At 35.9% G+C, this 13,036-nt stretch overlaps 1 protein-coding gene across 1 annotated transcript; it reads left to right on the top strand.

Moving 5' to 3' along the window:
* The first annotated feature begins 10,218 nt into the window (after positions 1 to 10,218).
* LOC134802038 (60S ribosome subunit biogenesis protein NIP7 homolog) lies at positions 10,219 to 11,606 on the top strand. Its single transcript, XM_063774652.1, has 3 exons — positions 10,219 to 10,342; positions 10,462 to 10,754; positions 11,392 to 11,606. The coding sequence occupies exons 1-3, from the start codon at positions 10,287 to 10,289 to the stop codon at positions 11,583 to 11,585; spliced, it is 543 nt and encodes a 180-aa protein (XP_063630722.1). The 5' UTR covers positions 10,219 to 10,286; the 3' UTR covers positions 11,586 to 11,606.
* Positions 11,607 to 13,036: the final 1,430 nt, after the last annotated feature.

The raw sequence follows: 13,036 nt of genomic DNA, 5'->3' as shown, positions 1-13,036 counted from the left end.
AATAAAAATATATTAATACCTATTCTTTTTTGGCGTTCTTCGAACAAAGTTTTGACTTTTCACCCGTTTTATAATTAGAGTGGTTATCTCCACAAACTTTACGAGGAAAAGTATAAATAACTTTCAAGCTCTCCCTTCAACACACATTCCTAGCTCGTGGCTCGTGATGTCAGCTTCCCTTTTCTTTATTTTGATTTACGTTTTGTAATGAAAACATTTACCTACTGAGACAGGCGGCCCAGATCTTTGATGTATGTCACCACTAATAGCTGTATAATATCAGGTTAATGATTTCTGTTATACAGCTCATTTGATTGTTATTAGATATAGTTCATACAACAATATTTACGCAAATAAATACGATAAGACTAAATGCAGTGGGAGGCCATTAAATAAGACCAATCTGAAGGTGACCGGTTCACAGCAGTCTAGACAATTTTATATGTTCAAACGCTCCTTTTAATTAAGTATTAATTTTTTATTCAGCTTGAATCTTAAAAAGAGACAGCCGGCCTAGCCAAGGTTACAATCGCTATCACTTCGACAACGAAAAGCATTATGTCTCTCTATCACTCTTCCTTATTAGTGTGACAGTGACAGTTGCGTTTCGATCGCTACAGAGCGTTAGCGATTGGCATCTTGGCTACGCGGCCTAACTCGTCGGACGTCAGATGATTCGAATAAAATACGAGTGTATTGTAATGGACATACGATAGATAAAATAATAAAGCATTGATTGCTCAACAGGAAAATGGAGCAAGATCAAGTGGCTGCGTATAGTAGAAGAGCCGGCCGCAAAATTTCTAACCGACTTGATACCACGATGAAATGGGTTGTCTATTGTTTGTCCGAAAATTATATAAAATAATACTCATATGCCCGAATTTTATTTGCCCGAATTGTTTGTTTACCATAAAAATTATGTGACATACTCTTTGTTTACCCGATTATTAGATTCCAGAACGTACGAGTGCCATACGTGTTGTTGTCCATATTATTAATTGTAATAATATTATTTAATAGAATATTTAAACCTCACTAACCCACTTTTCCAGTAGTATTTCTTTTCTGTAAGGGTCGCAGTTCAAACCTAACCTAACCCATTTTTCTAGTAGCATTTGGTTTCTGTAAGGGTCGCAATTCAAACCTAACCTAACCCACTTTTCTGATAGCATTTCTTTTCTGTAAGGGTCGCAGTTCAAACTTAACCTAACCTACTTTACTAGTAGCATTTATTTTCTGTGTGGGGTGCAGTTCAAACCTAACCTAACCCACTTTTCCAATAGCATTTCTTTTCTGTAAGGGTCGCAGTTCAAACCTAACCTAACCCACTTTTCCAGTAGCATTACTTTTCTGTAAGGGTCGCAGTTCAAACCTAACCTAACCCATTTTTCTAGTATAGCATTTGGTTTCTGTAAAAAAAAAATATTATGGCTAGTGATAATTATGGCTTACAATGATGATGACAAATGATATTATTGAAATTGATTTTATGGGAAACAAAGTTTCTGGCACGTGACTAATATAGTAAACAATAAGTATTGCATATGTAATTATGGGAAACAATATAATGGCTGTTGACTATTATGGCAAATGAAATTATGGCAAATGAAATTCTGGCAAGTGGGTGTATACCGATGAAATGCACAATGGTTTCCCATAAAAGTGATGCTAAGTCCGAATTCGATAGTCTGCCACGGCGGAACTTGCCGAAAGTACGAAAAAGAAGGCCACTTCCGGTGCGAAAAAACGGGGCTGATTTAACCTATCTGATACCGAAATAATAGTTATGGCAGCACTTAGAAATTTACATGTGACACAGAAAAGCGAAGTCTGCCAGTATTTTTTTTGCCGGAAGTGCTTGGCAGACGCTCTCAAAGGTGACCATCGGGACCCCTAAATTAACCCTGATACCACCATGAAACCAATTCCAGTCGGTAGGTATGAACCCTCATGTCAGGAATATATAAGTCTGCCAAGGCTTTTCCTGCCGAAACACCTTGGCAGACGAGATTATGTAATTATGAATTCGGACTTAGTGTACGGTAATCACTTTTATGGGAAACCATTGTGCATTTCATCGTGGTATCAAGTCGGTTAGAAATTTTGCGACCGGCTCTTCTACTAGTATAACGCAATGTGAGAATTAGAACGATCTGAATTCCAGTACGTCACAAGGTGACTCAATGTAACATTAGGTTAATGTCCTGAATCATCGAAATGTGAGTAAGAAACAATCTTAATAAGGCGTTCAACTAAAAACAGGAAAGGTTCATTTCAAATGGTTTTTCTTGAGCCCTACTCGCTTCCCCGACATAAAAATTTCGAAAATATTTCACAGAGGTCATCTCATGTCACTCATGTGTCGTTTCTAAGTATACTTAGAAACGACACCGTGAAGCCGATGGTCCTGGGTTCGAATCCTGGTAAGGGTATTTATTTGTGTGATGCACACAGATATTTGTTCCTGAGTCATGGGTGTTTTCTAGTATGTGTTTATGTATCAATATACTTATATAGATCGATGATATACATACTTATGTATATCATCAATCGACATGGTCGTATCAAAACCAGATCAAAAATACTATAGTATTATAGACCTGGATATACTAATACGCTTCTAACAAAAAAGCAACACGCGTTTAAGATTTATTGTTTATTTTATTTATGAATATATCTTAGCGATTTCGGCTTATTTTTAACGACGCATTCAAACTTTATAGTTTCGGGAGGTACCTACCTAGTGTACCTAGTCTACTACAGATATTGAGAAAGGACGTCAAAGTGATAATATAAATCGAACCGCACAAGAATAATCTCATTTTTACTCCAGTATGTATGTGGCGGTAGTAGTAGTAGTAGTGGCAGGTACCTAAATTCTTCTATCCCTACGACAAGCATTCTCCAATTTCAAAAGGAAAGGACAGCTAACTTTGCTCTGGTAAGTCTCCTAATATTTCCGACGCAGTGTCATTATTTGGAAAAGCGAGACACCCTTAGTTTTCAGCCACTCATTGCCCTAAAAGCGCTCGTTTAGCTTTGTAAAAGATTTTTAAGCAGTATTGATCTTATGATCGGATGTCTAGTCTGGACTAGAAAGTCAACGACCGATCTTCAAAACGGCCTTCATATTACGTAGGTACGTAAAAGACGGGCTTACTAATTATGTACTAGATTAATTTCTTAGTGAAATTGCAAACTGCAAATAGGTATTTTCTGCTGACTACTATTCATTATTATCGTTTTTAGGAATAAATTCTATAAAGCAAAAACTTAAATGTTTTATGTTGTTTATTTATTGAATCTAAATGGGTTATTTATTTGTGAATTCTGCGGTATACATACCTACGCTTTGAAAAGTCAAAGATAAAAGGCAAACCCAATTCATGTTAATAGTATATTTTGAAGCGAAGTCATAGCTTCTCAAAACTAACAACTTTAGCCAAATTTAGGTACCTGACGGAACATCTGGTCTGGTAATTTAGGTAGTTACGTTTCATTTCAATGACTACTTTGTTCATATGTACACTCCTGTGTAGTGTGTGCAACTAGGTAGTTGCAGCAGTCGTTTGTTTTCATAACGACCATAACATTCATAACCAAAACATAAACACTAGTATGGACGTAATTATGCACTGCAAACAAAAGTATTTAAGTCGACGGTGTTTCCATGTTAGGTTTTGTAGTATATACTCACCACTAAATTCACGTTAACAGAAGCACAGGATTCTTCAACGACTTCTGCCACCGCTCCACTCTCGTACTCCTCCGCTGGAAGACTAGGATACAACTTGTCTCCTCCAAGATTGTACAGCGTCTCATCTTCAAGAGGCAACTTGGGGTATAAACCGCCATTTCCAACTAGAGGCTCAGTACTGCCTTCTCCAGGCGATCCTCCTCTCTCCCCTTTAAGAAATCCTCGCACAGCCGATGCCGCACTGGATCCTCTATGCCAACCCCAACCGTTGGCCCGCAAATTCTTCGGGTAGTAATTGATCAACGACATGTTCACTAGTTCACTAACACTTGCGTCAATATCCACACACGTTTTCAGTTAATGTTCCTCTCAAAATAAACCCGCACCGTAAGACGCGCGGCTGCCGAATGGAGTCGATGGCGTCTGTTTATTTATGATAGCATTCTGCAAACAAAGAGATTGGCGATATTAGAGGAAAAAGTGAATCCGAATCTGATCGGGATGCTTAAAATTTCATCACTAAATAGATGTGTTTTTAAAATGAATGTGTTCGTTAGAAATTCCAATTCCCACGCGCCTAATTTTAGCAAAAGTGAATCAAAGTCAAGGTGATCGAACTGTCGTACTGTTTCATTACTCATTCCTTTGTCAACAAATAGATAGTAATTAACGGTGAAGTGCTGGCCTTGGTATTTTGCAATGCTATAAAGTTAATAAATGATTTACTGGTGTAGTTGAAACTTTAAAAACTTTAGAACATAACTGCAAATAAATTTTATTTTCATTGGAATTTTGATGCAGACAGTGAGATCGATATTTATTTTTTTTCTATAATATCTTTTCAAATAATGATAACCGTGACAAGTTCACTCTTACACATTCTCATACGTATGTTTGCAATGCGTTATCTTTGTTAGGCATTTGTCATTCTTAATGACGCGATACTATACATTTCCCATGTGCATACAGAATGAGTAATATTGTAATTAGGTGTGCACTGTGTATTTATGCAGGTGTAAACCTACATTACCTATACTTAGATTCCATGACTATACTGTAGTATAGTTTACCTACAGTATACATACAGTTTACCTAACGATTCCGTGATGAATAGCGATGTCTAATTCTAGTATAACCAAAGTTAGTAGGTATAGATAGATATTTATAAATTGTTTAGTATGCGTCAAACATATGTGTAGTGGGTTATCAAGATTATAACGCGGCTTACACGAAATACGAATCATACTTAATCTATACACCAATAAAATAGCCTATTACTCGGAGCATCTCTATTTAAAGAATCTGAAGGTTTTTATAACCGAAGGGTTGTAGACAGTTTAATTCCTTTATATATGATCAAAGAAAATCATTGCTTGATGAATTTTAAAAGCATTATTAAGAGGTTATTAGATCTATCCTTTTTCAGGACACTCTGCTGAAGAGGACAGACCTTTGCATATACTTTTTCTTCAGCCTCTGTTTTTTCGTTATATTTTTTTCCCATCTATTCGATTTGCATAACACCTTATCTCAACTCAATTACTAGGCCGCTTTACGACATAACTACGCAATTTGGCGCTCCTTAGGGTGTGTGCATGTCGTCATGGTGACCTCGACTGACTCGGGGTTTAATTAAATTTAGCGTTACTTTTTACTGGGAGTGTCCTGTCACAGGGACATTGCTTATCGAACTTTAATCTATAGGCTGGACAAGGGCATTTACTAGTATATAAAACAGCAAATTTATTATTATAAATTATAATGTTAAATTTAAATTATAATGTTTACAAGAAGGTACGTTATTTTAATTTTGCGCTCATTATCTACCTTCACCAGTTAAAGTTAAGAAGTGTCGAAATTATGATCTCAGTGAGACTACAAGAATTTAAAAATTCATCCATTTATAACATAAGATGTATATTAAAATAATATAAGCATATTACAGCTACTTGAAAAGTTTTTTGTGGAAGCGGGATGGTTCCATAACCTATTCCTTGATCCTTGAGAACTATTTTTATTGAACTCTGCCGAAAATGTCAAAAATAAATTTGAATGAAATTCTGTAAGTACAAAACAACATACTGATGACAATGATGACCAGTGCCAACAATTTCTTTGGTCATATAAAATGTATTGTAAGGCAATTAAATATTAAATGAGTACTGTGAATTAAATATGTCATGATGATTTTGCGATATAAACCAGACAAGGTACCTGTACCTACTTATACTTTGGGTTTTTTTTAACTCCTAAAATAACGTAGGTGGATTGAGAGGCGGGCTATTATGATAATAAAATATTTAATCGCATAAACCTAATAAAATTATGCTTATTTCGGTTTCTATGATCATTTACTGAGTCACAGTTTAACTGGCTTGAACTGCCGACAGTCATTACAGTGACGTCATGGAAGTGGCTCATAATTTTAAATGAGTTTATCGGGGAAGGGAAACTTAAGTACATACTTCCTCTTACATCTCATATAAACATTATTGAAAAATCCTAAAAAATGGTCTCTATTTATAACTATAAATTCCGGTTGTTCACATTTCGAGCCCCAAATATATTGTTTTGGATTTCCCGTAAAAATAGTTTGAAAAAAAAAATGAGTATTTTCTACTTTAATTACAGTGACTCATATCTTTTACGTTTTCGTAGCAGTAAACATCGCATCAAGGTTATAGCAAGTGCAATAAGTTTTAAGACTCGCAAAGTATAAAGCCCGGTCAGACGACCTTCATCTTAAAAAGCCGAACATTCCTTAAACAGAGGCTATAATAAATAATTATGGTCGGTAGACTCGGTAGCCTTGTTAAGGTCATTCAGCTAAGCTAAGCTGAAAAAAATGGCGCCAAGTCATGACTATATTGATAGGTATAAAATCAATTAAAGGGCTTACGCCTAGTTACAAATATAAAAAAAAAAAACCGGCCAAGTGCGAGTCGGACTCGCGTTCCAAGGGTTCCGTATATTACGCAATTTTTAACAATCAGTGCCGGATTAAGATATTTTGATGCCCTAAGCATTTCTAGGTGCCCCCTCTCCCTAGGGTCATCAAGATTACATTGATTTTTTGGTAAATTGAGAGAAGTTCATTGCCGCATTACAGCTGAGAATGGAAATCAGTCACATCATTTTATCACGAAAATTGACAGTGCTGCAGCAGTAATGTTGCAACAGAGTACCTAATGCTGTTGCAGTCGCCACCCGAATGTCACCTTTATCATAGCGTAGAAAGTAATAGAAACGCGAGCGAAGCGAGCGCGGAAATTTTTCGATATAAAAACGCAATATGATAGACAGTTGTACTTTTTTACTTTTAGTATGGAAATCAGTCACATCATTTTATCACGGAAGTTGACAGTACTGCGCAGCAGTAACGTTGCAACAGAGTAATGTTGCTGCAGTCGCCACCCGAATGTCGCCTTTATCATACCTTATAAAGTTATTGAAAACGCGAGCGAAGCGAGCGCGAAAATTTTTCGATATAAAAACGCAATTTTAGTTTTAGTCCCAACCAGGCGCGAATCCAGGATTTCATACAGAGAAGGGATGGGACAGTTTTCTATCAGCCTAGCTTCGCATAGGGCTCGATATTTAAGGGTCTCAGCGAGGTTGTTTTCATGCATAAAATATGCAAGAAAGCAGAGCTTGGAATTGAATTGGCGAAGTGTGAGAAAGGCAGTAGGCCCAGCTGCGAAAGAGGAAAGCTTGGATTTGGATCCACGCCCAAGTGTAATTAAGGCAGAAGATCAACTTTGCCGTAAGGCAGAAGGCCTCGCATAAGACCTAACGCCGAACCGCAAAAGAGTGGGTTGAAATCGAATCTATGCATGTAATCACGACTCTTCTACTGCTACCGATTGTTTCCCAAAGAATTACGCGCCATTATTTATGCAAATTAGCTTTTGGACAGTTAAAAAAATCGTGTGGTAAAAACGATGTGTCTGTCCCTAATTTTAAAATTTGTTCACCTTTTTCAACCTGGCATTTTGGTGCCCTCCCTGAACGTGGTGCCGTAAGCATGTGCTTGTTTTGCTTATTGGTTACAAAGTCTTTATTAATTCAACCATTAAAGTCGACGAGTACAAAAAACTTTAAGCTAGCTCTCAATTTAACATTTTTTTTAAACATTATTTTTAATTTGACCTTACAATTACTCGTAAGTAGGTAAGACCGTTAAATATTTAAAATGATTATCTTATCAGAAAATTATCACCAATTACTCTAAGAAAACTACTACTCTAAGTAATCCGGCACTGTTAACAATGTATTTTTTATGTGAAACGTGAGTGAAATCTCTTTAAAAAATCCGTAGGGGTCGGATTAAAAACTGTAATTAAGTCCGACTCACGCTTGACTGTACATTTCTAATAGGTTTTCCTGTCATCTATAGGTATAGACCTATTTTATGTATTTTTTTCAAAATTTTAGATCTAGTAGTTTCGGAGATAAGGGGGGGGGAATGGTAATTTTTTGCCTATTTTCTTGAATAACTTCTAAACTGTTGATTCGAAAATTATAAAAAAAAAATATTTGAAATCCTTACAATAAGCTCTTTCATTTGATATATAACATGATATAGTTTGAAAAAAAATTTTTTTTCATTTTTTCATTTACCCCCCAAAAGTGGCCCCCATGTTTAAAATTCATTTGTTTACGTTACATGTCCGTATTCGGGTCACAAACTTACATATGTGTACCAAATTTCAACTTGATTGGTCCAGTAGTTTATTGTTTATTGTTTATTGTTTATTATTCAAAAAAATTGTAATTACAGCGTTCGCCAATACATTACAATCTTAAATACTAACCAACATTACTTAACCTAATTTTTAAATTCACTACACTATACTACTTAATTAATACAGCGATTCAAATATTCGTTTACATTCTTTTACAAGCTGTGACCACTTGGATGCGAACACATCAATGTGTGGTGCCATATTAAGCACAGAGTTGAGCAGCGTGAGTGCGGTGTGTAGCGGCGCTTGGCGCAGCAGGCCGCTGCGCGCGGGCGGCGCTGCCAGCAGCCGCGCGCTGCGCAGTCGCCCGCGCGCATCAGGTGCATACAGTCTTACTACCTCACACACCAGCTCTACACAATCCACCCTATTATGGATGACGCCTAGGGCGAGCTTCGCTACTGCTAGGTGTCGTCTGATTTCTAGTGATTCGTACCCTAGCATGCCTAGCAGGAAACGCGTCGGGTACATGTATGGATAATAAGTAAATTGTTTTTTGTATAAGTGACGTAAATACCTTTTCTGAACCCTTTCGAGCAAGAGTATATAAGAATTTTCGTGAGGTGTCCAAACTGTTGCACTCGTTTCTAATACACTACGAACGAGAGCCGAATATAGAGCGCGCAGAGCTATGGGCGAAAATGGCTGAGAGTTACGCAATACGAAGTTCCGGAGAAAATCGGCTGTGACAGACGGACAGACAGACAGACAGACAGACAGACAGACAGACAGACAGACAGACGCACGAGTGATCCTATAAGGGTTCCGTTTTTTCCTTTTGAGGTACGGAACCCTAACAATAAATAAATGTGCTCAAAAAATGAATAACAAAACCATTAAGATACGAGCTGTGAAAGATTTCCTTTTTTTAGTATTTTATAGTAAAAAGTAGGAAACTATGTACTTATACTTATTTTAATTTATTTTTGTTATTTCTTCCGATAAACATTTGATTTTATGTATCAATTTATTTTTGAGTTTAGTAATTGTCTACCATAAAATATGAAACCATAAAATATAATTAAACATACCTATAAAGTACATAATTCTTTTAGGTACTTATACTTAGTAAGTATACCTACTTACTAAATCAATTCGAAATAAATAATAAGATCAATATTGTGTATTACACTGCAAATATGCATTTAAGTACACCGTATGACCGTACGTTGAGAAATAACCGGTTATCAAAATAATCTGATATGGGCGATATGTCAAATGGTAGAGCATACTTGTTTATTGCGCTATCAACTCAAAACAGATGTGTCTCTAACATAAATAAATATGTATGTACAGGCAAACTTATTGTTCTAACGAAACCACGTTTACATTGAGGACGAGTTATAGAACTAAGTTTAAGTCACCATCATGGCAATAAAGGGAACGGAATTGCGAAAAAGTTGCAAAAATTACTTACCGCTTTTTCTCACAGCAACTGATTATCCAGAGGCAGAATGGGAGTAATTTGATTTGCTCTTTTATCTTCCATCTCTTTCCCTCTTCTCATTGATACGAAGTTGCCGCGAATTGTGTTCCGTTCAGAAATTGTTATAATTTTAGGGAATTATAAAAAATATTTACTACCGATTAAAATTATGTATTCAGGGATCCAAGATAATACTTGCTCTGAAAATTGAAATATTATTAGCCATTTACTGGTTATAATCGGTATTAAAGCCTAAAAAGGTCATAATGTTATGTGTGGTTAGGAATACGGTTTTAGAACGAAAATGTAACGTAACGTCATTTTGACGTTTCATTCATATCAGTCAGCGGCAGCGGCGAAATAGAAGCACGTGTTGTATTTTAAATATTGTTTATTATTGAATTAAAAGTATAAAATGAAGGTCCTATCTGAGGAGAGAATGCGGATTTTATTCGAGAAACTTACAAAATAGTGAGTTACAGTGCACTTAACCAATATCCTTATAAACTGGAACTTTTTCAAACATCGTAACTTTTTATCATGTATAATTATTTCTGTCGTTACTACTTGTGTTCTATCTTTATTTCCAGTATCGGCGTGAACGTAAAGTTGCTGATAGACAGGCCAGACGGCACATACTGCTTCAGAGAGAAGAAAGATCGAGTATATTACATATCAGAGAAGCTGCTTCAGTTAGCTCAAACTGTGAAGCCAGATAACCTTATATCCGCTGGGACGTGCTTCGGAAAGTTCACAAAGACCAATAAATTTAGACTGCACATAACTGCATTGACATATATTGCTCCATATGCTCCATTCAAGATTTGGGTCAAGCCGTCTGCGGAACAACAGTTTTTGTATGGACATCATGTTATTAAAAGTGGTAAGTTAACCCAAAAACCCAAACTGGGAGTATACAATGTATTTCAGTAAAATAAATGGTATGTAAAACCTTGAAATGAAACTAAAATATATCAAAATCAATACATAAACCATGCTGAATATAACCTTGTAAGTTATTTTATTCATTTCTGCATTAGGTATTGATAAAATTTGATACAAAATATAGTGTTTAATATTTTTGTAATACAATAAATACTTTTGTAATACAAAAATATATAAAATAAATTCAAAAAGATATGACACTTAGAGTTAGACCAAGAAAAGTCTGCAATGATTTTAATAGCTTACGCAGTGCAAGTGTTATTTATACGTCATAATTTCATAGAAGTTTGAAATAACACTTGCACTGCATGTGCTATCAAAATCGATACAGGCTTGTCTTGGTCTAACTCTACCCATTTAGCATAATTATTTCTATTGCATCTGTCTCAGGTTAGAAAAACAATAGAAATGTTGAAAATTTATTCAAATCAATGCAAAATCATGACCCCCTTTTTCATCTTACAAACCTCTGAATTGTCTCTTAACTTGTTGTGTCTCTTTCTAACAGACAGAAATGTCATAATGACAAATATAACCGGTTAGTTATATGTGACAAAACTTTAAATCCTTTTCAGGTCTTGGCCGCATAACAGAAAACACTCCGAAGCACCAAGGTGTAGTAGTATATTCCATGTCGGACATGCCGCTAGGGTTCGGAGTGGCTTCTCGGACCACCGCTGAGTGCAGAAATGCTGATCCTTTAGCCACCATCGCCTTCCACCAGGCAGATATTGGGGAATACATTCGCTCGGAGGATACTTTGACATAGGAATAAATTTATAGAAATGAAAAATGATGTTTTATTTTGTATTAATATTTAGGTAAATGCAGAAACTTTCTTAATGATGACCAGAGTTGATAATATATGAAAATGGTCTTAGAGTTGCAAACTTATTGTTTTTCTAATACTTATAGTTTTAAATCAACAACAAAATTTAACCCAGAAAGTATTTTTCACTGTGATTTTTCATAGAAACTATTTGACAGTTGATACAGGTTGTCTGATTTTCGTTGTGAACTAGCGACCCGCTCCGGCTTCGCACGGGTTAACACCTAAACCTTCCTCAAGAATCCCTCTATTGATAGGTGAAAATCGCATGAAAATCCGTATAGTTTTTGAGTTTATCGTTAACATACAAACAGACGCGGTGGGGGACATTGTTTTATAAGGTGTAGTGTAGTGAGATGTGACAATGAAAATGGTCTAAAGTTACGACCAGATCTGAATTTTCTAAGACCATATTATTGTAATTTAATTTTAACAAACATTTAAATTAGCGCCATCTTGCTAAGTTATACTGTATTAAGTGCAACAGGAGCCGGCCCGAAACAGTAAACTGTTGAAATGATTTAACTTCAATATCGTAATCATAGATGGCGCTTTTAAACAATGCTTATTTTCCGCTTGTTTTGGAACCATGTCACATTGAATTACAGTATATTGTAAGAGGTAAATTATATTATGGATATAGGTTAAAAACAGACATTATACTATGGATTAAGTATTTTACTAGTTTCAGGTAATTTCTTTAGACACTAAAACTATATTACAAAGTGCCTATAGGAGGTTTGTACATCCGAAGTCATAATTTCATAGAAGTTTGACGTTTAAAATAACACTTGCACAGTCTGGGCTATCTAAATCGCTGCCAACATAGCTTGATCTAACTAAACTCATCGTCACGGAAATCGCACACCTTCGGGCGCAAGCGATTCTTTCAAAGGCCGACAATCTTCGCAATAAATAAAACACGTAATAGTGCTAGCGGTTGACCAAAATCAGCTGCAAATGGTGTTAGAGGTATGAAAATCGGCACCATTAATCTTTAGGGCATTTGAATCAATTTGACCCGTAGCACCAAAAAAAAAACAAACGGAAAGGAGTTATGACGTCATCTTTTTTTTGTATGGAAAAAGAAAAAAAATTGTTCAGAAACCAATCTTGTGTGGTATTAAATGAAAGGGCATTTTGAGCCGGTTCTAAAAATATATCACATTATTATATTTCCGTCACTTGCATTCAATTAAAATAAAAATAATTTTCAAAACATACCAAGCTTGTCCAGATACGAAACCGTTGAATTATGTTTTGTAAAATATACCTCAAGCACAGTATAATAAAGAGTACTAACGTACAGTATGGACACTCCCTGCCTCCCGTTGAAAGTGCCGCCCACCCGCTCTCGGTTACCTCTCAGTTACCGGCTGGCAAGGACGCGA

This window comes from Cydia splendana, chromosome 23 (genome assembly GCF_910591565.1).
Source record: "Cydia splendana chromosome 23, ilCydSple1.2, whole genome shotgun sequence".
Classification (NCBI taxonomy): Eukaryota; Metazoa; Arthropoda; class Insecta; order Lepidoptera; family Tortricidae; genus Cydia; species Cydia splendana.
This window is presented reverse-complemented; position numbering and strand designations above follow the sequence as displayed.